This window comes from Melospiza georgiana, chromosome Z (genome assembly GCF_028018845.1).
Source record: "Melospiza georgiana isolate bMelGeo1 chromosome Z, bMelGeo1.pri, whole genome shotgun sequence".
NCBI classification, from domain to species: domain Eukaryota; kingdom Metazoa; phylum Chordata; class Aves; order Passeriformes; family Passerellidae; genus Melospiza; species Melospiza georgiana.
Window position 1 is genome coordinate 28,730,091 of NC_080465.1, and position 14,491 is coordinate 28,744,581.

Genomic DNA, 14,491 nt, shown 5'->3' on the forward strand with positions numbered 1-14,491 from the left:
GTATCCAAACCATTATTAGACTGCATGCTAAACACAGATCTTTTTTTTATTGCAGAATACAAGAGATCCTCAAACGATTGTAAATATATTGAATATTCTCATTGAGATAGTCTCAATTGGTAAGTTTTCATTAAAGAGTAATATATGATTATATTTATGCTTGCTTTTTTAGATATCTTTTGTTTGTTTTCTCTGGTTACTTTATTGTTGTTATTTTTGTTGGGTTTTTTCATAAAGTATCATTATTTTGGTTTTTGTTGTTGATTGCTGAAGCATATGCAGAATTAAAAGAATGTAAAGACTGAAGTTACTTTTCTAATAATCCTACACAATAGTTTACAGTAAGTCTAGCATGTTCTTGCATAGTGCAGTCATATATAAAGAAAATATTGATGTTCTAAAGACTAACTTCATTATATCTATATCTTAGATATTTAATTGTTCTTTTGCTTTAGATGTATCAGTTCAGTTTTAATTTCTAGGTGGTGGTCGGAGAGCAAGTGTCTTAGTTACCAAAGGAGGGACACAGATCTTATTACAGCTGCTTTTGAGTGCCAGCAAAGACTCTCCACCGAATGAAGAACTAATGGTGCTTCTTCATACTCTCCTTGCAAAAATTGGTCCAAAAGGTGATATTATGGCTTAATAATTACAGTTTTATAATTGAAACTTAATACTTAATAATTTTTTTTCTGTAATTGTGTAAGCATCCACATACTCAGAACTGGTAGAGAAGAAAAAAATTAAAGTGAAGTAAATTAGAGGGGAGGAAAGAATGGTGGAAAGTAGATAAGCAGAGTTGACATTGGTAGAAAGAGTTCAGTAATTTAACTTCTATTTTTTTAAACAATTTTAAAATCAGTGTGATTAGTCTTGTATTTCTCTGATGTCAGACAGGAAGATTGGCGTGAAAGCAAGAATAAATGGGGTCCTAAACATATCATTGAATTTAGTGAAGCATAATTTGCAGAACCACAGACTAGTATTGCCATGTCTTCAAGTATTAAGAGTTTATTCAACCAACTGTAAGTATTGCAGAAAGTTATTTTCTTTCCTATGTAAATAAAGCTTTTTATCTAGATAAGGTTAAAATAGCAACTTGGAGTGCTTGTTTAATGTTTGTCATTTAAACTATTTTTTCTGAGAATTTTCTCCTTATATCCTCAAAATGCTTAAATTCTAGAAAGAAATATTTTTTTGATCAGTGGTATTGGGTGTGTGGAATTTTGAGCCATCTAATTTGCATAAATGCTGATGTTTAAAGCTCTAAACCAGAAATGCTAGCGATTTGCTGGCAGAAGCACTTAGAGATACATAAGTACTCTATTATTCATTCTCATGTTTTTTATTTCTGATGTTATATTTATTTCTTTCTTACCAATTTAAAACTTGGTTAACACAGAAAATATTTCAATTTAACCTAATTATTTCTTAATTTAACCTTTTCCTTACAGCTTTTGTTCAAGAGCTCCACTCTCCACTATTGGACTAATATTCTTTCACAAAAGCCTAGTTGTTTTGGCAGGCAGTAGGAAATTGATGAAAATAGTGAGGTTCTTTCTGTATCTCTACTGTCAGTTAGATGCTCCTAATTTTTTTCATTTAAGCTTGAAATGGTTGTTAATCTTCTTATTTATGTGCAAGAAATTTAAAACATGGCTGTGTTCCCCCACAGAGAACTGATTTGGTAATCTGTAAGATTATCAAATCAGGTCATTCACATGAGCAGCAATAATTCATAAAGCCTTAATATTTTTAAAACATGGAAGCTTTATTTCTGTTGAGCTGTCTGATTATGCGGTGAAACACTCCTAAAATGAAAAGTCTAATGCAGATAGTTATGTTAGTTGCGTTGCTTATCCTGAAAATGGGACTGAGTCTCTAATTTGAATTCTAAGTTCAGTTCTGTTTTTCTGTATTTCTCACCCTTTATGAAAATAAAAACTACTGTAATTTTTTGTAATTTGTAATTTTCTGATGAGTAGTAATTCTTCAAGTTTCTGTACAGTTACTTCCAGAGTAAGTCCTAACTTGATTTAGGTTCTGGTATGATGTTGCTGCTTATAATGATAATATTGCCACTTGGGTTCACGTAGTAAGTTCTACAGTGATAACAGTGTTTATTATATTGAAGTAAATTCTTAGCTGCTCTCTTCCTAGTTTGTTAGGAGAACATATTGCTAAACTCAGTCAAGAATGGAATTTCTGTGTCTGTGTCAGCAGTTTGTATTTTCAGTTGGCTGTTGTACTTCAGACATATACTTTAAGCACATATTTCTCTAACATGGGTCTTAGCATTATTTCTTTTCATTTGCTCCCATTCAAATAGATTACTTTTTTTTTTTCCTGAGAACATGTATTCAGAGCCTGTAGTTCAGGAAAGCTATACCAATTGGCATTTTAAAATTTTGTAGCAGATTCTTGAATTTCAAATCCTGATGAATATACCTGCTTGTCCAAATACTGAAGGGTCATAGTCATGTTTTATGACAAATCATAGAACCTGAAATTTTAGAATTCCTGCTGTTTCAGTAAACTGTGAATTTCTATAAAGAAAATTGCTTTTGTGTTGTATCTTAGTAACAAAGAAAGCAGAAGCCTGCATTGGAAGTAGTATGTGGCTTTATTTGTAAAGTAATAATTAAGTTTTCTTCTTTTCCAAGTTTTATCAGGACTGGGTCATCATGCTAATTATGTGTAGAGTACCATCTGCTTGTCACTGTATGTCTTAAAGAACTAAAATGTCTAGCATTTTTTGTACTTCAAAATTAACTTGTGTGAATTTTAGCTTTGAGTATATGGATCTTTTTCTTTTGCCTTTCTTACTACATTATGTTAAAATGGATTACTTTTAACTTCCAGCTGTAAATGCAGTATCTCTGGGAAAGAATGGAGTAGTAGAACTGATGTTTAAGATTATTGGCCCTTTTAGTAAAAGGAACACTAGCCTTATGAAGTAAGTAAGATTTCTTTAATATACTATATGATAAAACCTTGTATTTTTTTTCAAAACTTACTTGTAAATGGAAAACAATATTGGAGAAATCAAATACCATTAATATTTGAAGATTAAAGTGAAGTGTGATGGGAAGGAGTATCACAAATATGAGAAATTTTATTTTTTCCCAGTAGAGTAACACGAAATGCTTGAATGTCTAGTTGCAGTACTGGTACAATAATATACATTATTTTTTATCTCTAATATTCCTGCATGGAAACTGTACAGTGGTTTACCCTAAATCATAACAAGTAGATCAAGACAATCCCATCATTTTTCAGTTTGTTTCTACAGCACTAAGCCTGACAGAGTTCAAGAGCATTAGACAATGCTCTCAGGCACAGGATGTGACTCTTGGGAGTGGTGCTGTGCAGGGCCAGGAGCTGGACTTGATGATCCTTGTGTCCCTCTTCCAATACAGCTTATTCTATCACCTGCTTTGTGATTTTAGTGTGTCACTGTCCCTTTTGTTTGATAATAGAATTTTTTGCCATTTTTCTGCAAAGCAAATAGACATCTGGAGCAAGCACATAAAACATAGATTAGGAAGCCCCAGCAATTACTGTCTTGTGGGCTATTATGTTAAAAAATTGAAATTCACTGTGTAGGTGAAAGTGGTGACTTTAGATTCTCACTCAGGTGGTGGTTGTAGATTTTGAGCTTTTTTGCTTTGTTGGGTTTTTTAAATTTGGATTGGGTTTTTTGGGTGAACTAAGGGTTAAAAAGTAGCCAAGTGCATGTAACTGAAGATAGTCCTTTCTTTATATACCTCCACCTTTTCAAAGTACATACCAGTGGAAAACTAAATTTTTCATCTGATTAGCAAAGTATTAATCTCATATTGTGCATATTCTAATTTTGTTACAAAAAGAAATAGTGTTATGTGATCAAAATCTGGTGTTGGTGATCACAGGAGTAGGGTTCAAAAAACAAGTCCTGTTCCTTTAAGGCTCAGCTAAAATTCTATATATGAACGTACTATTTTATGATGTGACTAATCATGATATCCTTGTTTGTGGTCTAACATCAGATGCATCAAATCTATCTTCTCAAAAAGATGAAAAATAAGTATATATGTTTTGTTGTTCCATGGTTGAATTGAGGGAACATCTTTGGGTACAAGAAAAATCTCATGCTGACCGTCTTGTGTTGTAGTACAGATTGATGGGCGTTGCTTCTCAGTATATTCATATACTGCCTGTGGGTATTGACCTACGCTTTTCCAAAATAATGTCCAATACTTTGTGGAAGCACTTGTTCTGCTGCTAACAAAGACATGAATTTAAGAGTATCACAGCCAGTGCGTGTTGGTCATAAACATTACTTTTTCGGTGTTTTTGCAAAAGCTGGAAGCTTGTATAGCTGTTGCATTGATAGTTTTAAGTTTGTCATCAGACTTCAAATACATGATCTTGTAGTAATATAAAAGTGAAGTCTGTGTACAGTGCAACCAGGAAAACATGAAGTTAGACTCTTTATAAGTCTGTAAGCAGTAAATATTTTATATAGTTTTACAGTGTTATAGATTAAGCTTACTGGTTGGTTGCTGTTTTGACTTTTCTTGTTATGTTGACAGGGTTGCTTTAGACACACTTGCTGCATTGCTAAAATCAAGTAAGTGTTTGACTACAAGAAAATGTCTACTTGAGCTATAATGTGTGTGTGTATATATGGACACAGTAAAACTAAGCATTAAGTTGATAGCCGAAACAAAAATAAGGCTAGGAAACCTATAAATAAGTTTCATCTGCAGTTTCTGTTGCTTTATTTATGTTGTATGTACAGGAATGTTTAATACTTGGTTAGTGTTTTGTCAGTTATGCAGCAGAAGGGCTGCACTGCTTCTGCAGGACTGATCTAGGTCCAAGGTGGACAGATATGTTTTTACATTCACTCACCTCAGCCATTCAGTGATAGATGTCTGTAGCTTAACTCCTGTACCTCTTTTTTACACATACATCTGGAAATATCTGTTGGATGCCTAGGGAAAATACATATATTCTTTAGTACCTGCCTGAATAATTAGGACTTGGGTCCCAATAACAAATCTGTCAGTGACACATGAAGTGGAATTAAAGGTAACAAAACCAATGGTGTGTTTCCAGACATGGACTGTCTCAACCAGCAGCAATCGATCCTCACAATGTCATCTCTGCAGATTTTGAACCAGCATTGTAACTAGCAAGGAGTTAAAAACTCATTTTCTCCAAAGAGTTGTGTTAAAGTGATAGCATTCGTAGTAGTTTTAGTGGAGTTGAATAAGAATTGAGACGTGATGAGATTTGCAGAAAACCATTTCACACAAATGGTGAGAAATTTCTGTACTGACTATCACAGAGTTTATTAATGTTTATTCAATGTGATAGCTTTATCTTACACTTTGTGTATTTATGAATTTTGCAATTTCTCCTTGGGAAGCTAAGAAAAAGAAATATTTCCAAATTGTTGTCAGTATTCCATTCTGTAAATTGGCAATTAAACTTTAATATTGAGGAGGAAAATGAGGTGTTCAAAAGGTGTGTTTTAAAACAGGAGGTCTTGTTAATTTATTTAGGGATATCTTCTCCTTAGTGGTTGTAACTTGTAACTTCATATACTTTATATGATTAAATATTTTCATAACAACATTAGTCTACTAAATGTATATATTCCAGCTGTCATACTGATTAGCCAGTATTTGGAGCAGAATTATTTTCAGCTTATGAAATTTGAGTGATAGATGTAAAACTATATGGATTGCAAGCAAAAAAAAGTTTGTTTCAGGTCTTATATCTGGATAGTGTGTGTAGATAGTGATAGGTATGCTTGGTAGAAATATTTTTGATTTTTAATTTACTGGGTGGTGGCATCTTACAATTGTCTTTTAAGTGCAATGCATGCCGTTCTTCTAGTGAACCATGAAAATTATGTGAAATGTTCCAAGAATGAGTTTTAGGCTACTGGTCTTAATTTTCCAGTCATTTTTGTTTAGGTTGATGTAAAACTCTGCTAAGGGTGGCTAAAATACTACTCAAACTGAAACATTAATTTACTTGGATAAAAAGAATAATTTAAACATTGAAAGTAAAATTTGAAAGTAATATCAAAGTCACTGGGCAATTCTAATTTTCTTTCCTAACTTTTTTTGCAAAGAAACAAATGCCAGGAGAGCAGTAGACAGAGGATATGTGCAGGCCCTTCTAACCATTTATGTTGATTGGCATCGTCACGACAGTCGACACAGATACATGCTGATACGTAAAGGAGTGTTACAGTGCATTAAAAGTATTACAAACATCAAACTGGGAAGAAAAGCATTTATTGATGCCAATGGGATGAAAATTCTTTACAACACTTCACAGGTAAGTTTATCCTGATAGGGTTTCTTTGTTGTTGTTTTTGCCTTTTTGGCTATGACCTCAAGTTTGTCATATCTCTTTTATGAGATTGATGGTCATTCCTGATTATGGGAATAAGGACTATATTCTGTACCCCACTGAAACATTGAAAGAGTATAGAATTAAATTTGTGTTTGCTGTCATTTTGCTGTGGCCATCTCTGCGAGGGGCGGTAGAACTTAGTTTTAAAAAAGCAGGGGTAAAAATGCCTTTCTGTGGCAAAGTTTGGATTTTTAAAGAAGGTGAATTTGAGTTGGTAGAAGTTTTTCTGTCCTTTGAAGAAGACATGAACCAATTTTTTTGTAAATAATATATAAATGCAGTTTGACTTTCAGTTTGAGAAATACTTTTCTTTATTTTCCTGTTAACAGGAGTGCCTTGCCGTAAGAACTCTTGATCCTCTTGTCAATACATCCAGCCTAATAATGAGAAAATGTTTTCCCAAAAATCGTCTTCCGTTACCAACTATTAAAAGTACTTTCCATTTCCAACTCCCAGTTATTCCTGCCAGTGGTCCTGTGGCTCAGCTATACAATTTGCCTCCTGATGGTATGGTGATTTTGTAGTACTTTGTCTTTGAGTATGTCTAATTTGCTTTCTGGAAAGTGGAATCAATTGCACTTATTTGTGTTCTCTGCTAAAAGGACTTTGAGACACTTCTCAACGAGCAAAAGGTCTGTGACTATTGGTGTGGAGTACCAATTTCTAATGTTAAGTTTAAAGTGATAGAAATTTTGTCCAGACATATGTGGTTATAAAATAAAAGAGGAAACAAGGACTAAAAGGTGTTCACCAAACTCTGAAGTGTAAAGAACAGGCTGTATTCAAACTTAAATGGTCTTTTCTTTCAACTCATGAAGCATATACATTCTCCACGTGGAATGTGTTGTAGTGTGCATCCTGTCTTACAGGAGCTTGTATACCTTCCTTTCATTTTGTTACTTTGGTAAGTTAGAATGTGACGAATTTAGATTAACTTTCTCCATTTGAAGCACTGCCTTTTGTATGTTATTGTGGTTATTCCTTCAATTGCATAAGAAAGTAGAGCTGCTTCCTTGGACTGTTGCAGTCTCTTGGAAAACACTGTACTGCAAAGCATTTATATGGTTCTTTGTAGAAAATTGATTCATCCCATTGTGAACACCTTTCATTATTTTCAGGTAATTAATACATATTCTAATAAGGTATAGTATCCGACCCAGTAAGCAATGAATGAAGTTGTTGTCAGAAGGTTAATCTGAAATGAAGGGTCAAAGTCAGCTTATTAATATCTTTTATTCATGATATCTCCTGAAACAAAATGTAGTCATAGTCTGAAAGTAAGCTATCCTATTGGGGTTCATGTGGGTCAGACTCCAGAAGTTCAAAGATTGTTTATGTTTTGTCTTCAAAGTAGAAAATAGATTTAGAAGTGTGTTTCAAAACCCACAGAAATTAAATCTCTGCTTAATACAGTAGATTGTTTAGAAATGTCCTAGTTTACTATAAAGTGAGGTAATGATATGATTTTTAATAGGTTTTTTACCTGTTATAAAAAGAAGCGAAAAGCCTAAAGGAAATAGGATACATAGTGCTTTAAAAGGAAGAAGTTCTATATTAAAAAGCATGTGGAATGTTGCGGGGTGGGTAGAGGTCTGAGTTTGTTAAAAGTATAATCTTTTATAGTCAGTATTGTAAAAGCAGTACATGTAGTCATTCTGAGTACACTAAAAAATCCGCATAATTTGTAAACCTCTGAATGAGCCTTTTAATGACAACCAGCAAATTTTCTGCATGGAAAACACTATGTGAAAACTTAGCTGCCCAGCACTAGTTTACTAGTTGGTTTTCACATTTTTTTCAAGGAGTACATGAAAAAGAAAGTAAACCCGGAACATCAAAAATCTCCTTTGAGCATGTATAGTTGGATTAAATGTATAATCTGTCTTTCAAAACCTTTTTGTATTGTAGTGGATGATGTAGTAGATGAAAGTGATGATAATGATGATGCTGAAACAGAATCAGAAATTGAAACTGAAATTGATGATGACAAGGACCAACATTTTAAGGTTGGTAGAGACAAAATTAATGGGCAAAAGTCAGGTATAGCGATTTTTTATTTAAATTGCTTGAATCTGATGAATAAGTGCATTTTAAATGTTAGAAGCAGTTTGAGGAGGTTTTCAGGGCAATTTCTAAAATTAAAAATGCTTCAGAAACTTAAAAAAGGTGGGTGCTGCTTAAAAATATCAACCATTCTTGTTCAGGTTGCTTCAGGATTTTTGTCAAATTTGTCTGCTTCACACTTGATGTATCTGGAGTGGAGTGGAACAGAACCACAGACTCCTTTAGCAGTGTTGTCTTCCCAACTTAAACTTCTCTCAGCCTGCTTTTGTCACATAAGCTGGTCCACATGTAGGAGCTGCTCTAACCTTTTCCAGAATTCTGGACTGGGATTGACTGGATCAGTGTTTCAGCAAGGTAGCTGAAGTTCAGCCAGCTGTAGAGGTAGACATCATACATCTAACTGTTGTACCACTTAGGGAAGACATGGATGAGTATTTGGTCCGAACTGCCTTACTCTGTATTTTTATGTTATGGTAGTTAGGAGTTAATAGAATTGTCAGTCCATGAACTGGAAAAACATATTATATTCAAGGATCTCGTGAGCCCTGATGGAGGGAGTGTCTTCCATAGAAGCAGTATTGATTTGTCACTGCAATCGGATGAAATCTTCAAATTCCAAGTTCTGTACTGGGAATATACAGGAGATTTCATGTAAAATTTGATATCTGTGTATAATAAGTTTGGATGAAAGCAAGAAAATTGAGATGTTTGCAATATTGCTGTTGAAATAGAGGCTTAGGCATACTAATAATACTGAGCAGTCTAAATCTTCATGGTGAAGGCTGCGGTTCAGCTGCTTTTAAAAGAGTGGTATTTTATCTTTTAAAGCATGGCTGTCAAGAGTAAAGGTGAATGTTTCAGATTAATGTTGTAGAACATCATTAATTTTGGATGCAAGATTAATTTGTTCTGGTGATCTTTCAGAATGATGATATTGAGACTGATATTAATAAACTGAAACCTAGACAGGAGCTGGGAAGATCTATAGAAGAACTGAAAATGTATGAGCAATTTTTCCCAGAACTTTCAGAAAACTTTCAGGTAAAGTATATTTTTCCCAGGACATTTCTGGCCATGTCAGGTTGACTCTGGAATATACTTTGATGTTCTTTTTTGGGTGGATAGTTCTTCTAGGCAAGAATCAGGAGTCTGCAGTTCTGGACCTACATATGGGAGTACTTTATCGTAGGTTATTTAGTTAGGTGTTATGGTTGCTTCAGTCTTACTGAGAAGGGGGAACTTTGAGTAGCCGTAAAGAAAACTGTTTTCTTTCTGATGACTGATTATTGTATACAGCAGAAAGGAAAATAGAGAAGAAGGATGTGAGATTCCTGAGAGTGCTTAATTGTATTAGACATCTCCTCAAATGCTGTACACCTACTTAAAATAAGTAGTTAAAATATCCAGGCAATTGCATTGACTTTATACTTTGTTTTTAATGAGCTGCTCGTTATTGCTTTAAAGCCTTTTTGTAAAAGACAAACTTCATTGCTCCTATGCCTTATAACAGCTGTCACCTTTTAATTACATTTAAAACAAGGAAAGACAAGTGTTCCTAATGTACATGAAACTTAAGAACTGTTTACTTTTTTTGTTAATAATTTTTAAATTATTTTTTTCACCTTTGTTTTTTAAGGAATGGGACTTAGTTTCCAAGGAACCAAAGCCTTTTGTACCTGATGCAAATTTGAGTGGACCTATTGTTGTTCCTACAGCCAGTGAGGAGCACTCTGCTGTAGCAAACCCATCAACAAAAGGAGTTGCTTTAAAGGAGTGCAGTCCTTTATTGACAGAGGAATGCAATAGAAGGCCAGTGTTTCTGGAACTACCAAAGAAAGATAGCGTGAAAGGTGGTAGTTTACATCAGCAAAATGATCAAAGAAACATGCTTCCATCATCCCAGTGTCTAAGCCACGAAATTGTGAAAGGCTTGGACAGAATCAGTCTCCAGAACAGTGCAAAAAATGATCAATATTCTGGTACAGGGTGTGTAATAGAGAAGGAAAACAAAGCTGGCATTACCACACTTGCTTCTAGTAAACCTTGTGAGCACGTTGCACCCTGTGGAGGTAGTCTCTTTGAAGGATCATCTGTCCAGCTGGGAAAACTCTGCTGCACTGGAGTGGATTCAGAGGAGGAGGAGGATTCCAGATCTAGTTCATCAGGAGAACATGCTGCGCTTCAAGTTTCTGAGGTATCACCAGTTCATGACTGTGATCTTTATCTTGAAATGGTGAAGAACACAAAATCTATTCCGGAATACTCAGAAGTGGCCTATCCAGATTATTTTGGACATATTCCACCCCCATTTAAGGAACCTATTCTGGAACGGCGATATGGAGTGCAGAGGTGAGTTACTAGAGTTACCGAACACTTGGAAACAGTGTTTAGGATGAGATTAGCCGGATGATCTCCAGAGGTCCCACCCAGCCCTAGCTATGGCCGTGATTAACAATCAATGTTGCACTATTTACTTGGGCATCTAAAACTGTTTCCAGTGAAAAGCAGTTTGAAGGTAGGTGAGTATGTGTTGATCAGCGCAGAGCCATAAAGAGGAACACAGTCTGGTTCTGTAATTGCTAATTCTGGAATTCAGTTTCTAAATATGAAATTCAGTTTATATTTTCCCTTTCTGGCTTCCCCTCATTTCCCATGTGAATCTTGCAGTTCGCAAAATAACAAGCCAACCTACAAAACCCACCAGAACCAAACTAAAAAATCCTCACCTGAGTGCTCCTTTCAGGTCTTAGCAAAGATATGGCAGTTAATAACTGAAAAGATTCTTCACCTCTTTTCTCTGCTGAACTAAAAATCTGTCTTTCAGGTAAACATAGTGGAAATAGTTAAAAAATTAATACATTAAAGTGTTTTGCTTTAGTGTTCATAGTATAAGGGAATTTAGACTTAACAAATGCAGAAGATCCACTTTGAGTTAGGTCCTGCAGAATGACATACAACAAAAACATATCAACACACCCTTTTATTTCTTCACTGAGAGATAATAGAAGATGATGAAGAGTGATGATATTTTTCAGAATGATTTGCAAAAGTGCTATGAAAAGCTAGGTAATATTACATAGTGAGTTACTGTAAAGACATGTGAGTACGCTAGCAGAACATGTAGAGCTATGAGACCTTGCCACTTGCCTAAAAAATTATGGGACTGAGTGCCTTCATCTTTATACTCATAACTATAACCAACTTAATGAGTTTCTTTTTATTTATATTTAGATATTAAAATGATTAAGAGATTAAGTGTCTTTAGCTGGTTGAATGAAAATCCTTCAGCTGTTTTACACAAGTAACAAAAAAGTGATCTTTGTAGTGAAATGACAAGTTCTGGAACACTAATGGCAAAATGAACATATTATTCAGTGTTGAAGGAGGAGAATCTTCCCCAGCAGATTATTTATTGGCTAGATTCAGCTGATTTAGAAGGGAGATAGTATTGAGTCAGGAATCACCTAAGAATTGCATTTAAGCAAATCTTGCAAATCCTTATGTATGTTTTTGTAGTAATTAATAATTCTGAATTTCCCTGAATAAAAAAATTGAGTGAAGTCAGATACAATTTGTCTCATTGTTAGATATATAACACTGGAAAAATAAACCTTGTACGATTGTACACAAGGGTGATTTCTAGATTATGAAGATAATTTTAAGGTATATTTTGACTTGAAATGTTCTATTTTTGTTGTATTTTTTATGTTGAAAGTAACTTTTTGAGTTCTTGTGGGAACAAGAATGAAATACCAGGTAATATGGCTAAATTTGAATCAAAATCATGCAACAGTTTTTTAAGGAAAACTGTTTTAAGAATTCCATTTTCTACAAACAACTCAATCTTGTTATTGCAACATAAAAATCTTCTGATAACTTGTTTAAAAAGGGTATAATAATCTTTTCATGCTTTCATAGTTTATAGCAGATTGTAAAAATTGTTTGGTAAGGGATATGGAAAAGCTTTTAAGTCTTACAAAGCTGTGTCCTAACTCTTGATAGTCAGTGTGATTTATGTTCTGTGTCCTGTAAGCACTTAGTCACTCCTCATTGGGTACATCTTACTTAGAAAATAAATAGTTGTTTTAATCTATCCAAGTAATTTGAGAAAATGTTGTGTGGGGTCTAAGGTGTGACCTAATGGATTTTCTTCTTATTTTTATTAGAACAATGTAAGATTTAGGGCTTTTTTTACTCTTGCAATGTGCCAGGACATTAAATGTTTTTGAATTTGTGCTTTGGAGTGCTTTTTCTTTCTCTTTTAAATTTAGTAGCATGTAATTACCACCAAATGTCTCACCAATGTATTACTGTTAGGATAATTTCTATTGATTATAGTTGAAGTGTTTTATACTCTGTCTTTTTAGGAAGAAAATTATTATATAGTAAAATACCCTATAAATTTGGGCATTTCTATTCCTTAAAAATTTAGTTGGGTTGGGGTTTTTTTCCATACATTTTAGTGTTTTCTAATCAGCAGGATCCTCAAAGGAGTAGTCTCTAAGCACGGGGCTCACATCAACAGTGTTGGTTCTAGATTTCTTTTTCCTTGAATTTTCTTTAAATAGTTTATCTTCATTTTTTGGAACATGAAAATGTCTGCTACTACTTCTCATTCTCCTGAGCATCTTGAATACATTCTCATGAGCATCTTCTTTGCTTTCATCTACACTGGTAATTATAATGGTATTTAAATGATGTTATTATTTATAAAATACTTACAATGGATTTTCATTGATGGATTTTGTCTTGGCAAAACTGTGATTTTAGGAGGTGTTAGGGCATTTTAGAGCTGAGGCATGCCAAGATCAAATGAGTTTTCTAAGATCAAGTGTAAGGTCAAAAATCTGTGAATCTTTCCTGAGCTGAACCTATTCAGGTGGATTCTGGTGAGTCAGCCTTGTCACAATATTGTCAGATGAACTTGAACTTGTGACTTCTTTCCTTTTTCAGTTAATTTCGATTTAATGCAATGTGCTAGAGTTGTGCATTTACCTTCTGTTTCTCATTTGTTAAGAGAATTTATTTTAATTCAATTGAGAATTTCCAGCCTGAATGTACTTTACCATTCTGTTTCTGTATTCTTCATTGTTAATCTACCTCCTTTTCTTCTTATTGCAGGTGCTGTGCAAGCTTTTCCACACAGCTCTGCCACTAGTTTTCATGCTTGAACTGCAGCACATTCTTACTTTTCCAAGCCAGGACCTAGATACTGCCAGTCGTGCAATGGTTTTATGATCTGGATAAGCACACACCTCATATTTGGCTGGCATCCCCAAATTCTTTCTTGTTTGTTACGTAGTCAATAAATGAACTTTGATCTCTAGAGGTGAAAAGCTAGTTCACTAACACACTCACTGTACAAGCTACTCCCTAAAACTCTTTAATTTTGGTTATAGTAGGATTCATTTAAGTTACTAATGTTATCAAGTGTTGTCATGTGTTAAAGCATTAACATAAGTAATGTTTGAGTAATTTCTGCTTCTATTATAAAGTGAAACTGCAATTTTTCCTTCAGATAAAACCTAGTGAGTTGTGTGAATGAAAACTCGGTCCCTCAGATACAAATACTGGATTCAGGCAGCTCTGAATGCAGGTGTTTAAACTTTAGTACACCTTGACTTTGCGCGTATAAGTGGCAGTGAAGCTGAGGTCTGTCTGAACTGTACCCTGTCTTCATGTCAATTCCATTAGTTTTCCTCTATGAGGCAATTCCTCTTTTGTGATTGGAAATGATAAATGACAATTTAAGTGAGAACTCTGCTTTTCTTTTTTAGGACAAAAATCTGTCAAGATATTGAAAGGCTGATTCATCAAAATGACATTATAGATAAAGTTGTGTATGACCTTGATAATTCGAGGTAAGTTTCTACCTTTCTGTAAACAATATTCAAGTAATACTCTAATACTCCAGTTCTGCTTTCTCTGTGATGTGACTCATAATATTTACAGCAGATTTCGTACAAAGTTTGATCTGACATAACAGTGCTTTTGCTATCTGGGCTGTATT

General features: G+C 34.2%; 1 protein-coding gene across 6 annotated transcripts in view; it reads left to right on the forward strand.

Moving 5' to 3' along the window:
• The window catches only part of AGTPBP1 (ATP/GTP binding carboxypeptidase 1), a 62,278-nt gene that overhangs the window by 17,950 nt on the left and 29,837 nt on the right, over positions 1 to 14,491 (forward strand). For all 6 annotated transcript variants that reach the window (XR_009115973.1, XR_009115974.1, XM_058044639.1 and 3 more), the window contains exons 6-16: positions 56 to 119; positions 483 to 629; positions 894 to 1,025; positions 2,863 to 2,956; positions 4,575 to 4,612; positions 6,131 to 6,339; positions 6,747 to 6,924; positions 8,326 to 8,423; positions 9,406 to 9,522; positions 10,118 to 10,830; positions 14,259 to 14,342. Coding sequence is in view for 4 of the 6 variants with exons in the window: in XM_058044639.1 (XP_057900622.1) it covers positions 56 to 119; positions 483 to 629; positions 894 to 1,025; positions 2,863 to 2,956; positions 4,575 to 4,612; positions 6,131 to 6,339; positions 6,747 to 6,924; positions 8,326 to 8,423; positions 9,406 to 9,522; positions 10,118 to 10,830; positions 14,259 to 14,342 (1,874 nt within the window). In the remaining 2 variants the exon portion in view is untranslated. The remainder of the gene's footprint in view (positions 1 to 55; positions 120 to 482; positions 630 to 893; positions 1,026 to 2,862; positions 2,957 to 4,574; positions 4,613 to 6,130; positions 6,340 to 6,746; positions 6,925 to 8,325; positions 8,424 to 9,405; positions 9,523 to 10,117; positions 10,831 to 14,258; positions 14,343 to 14,491) is intronic.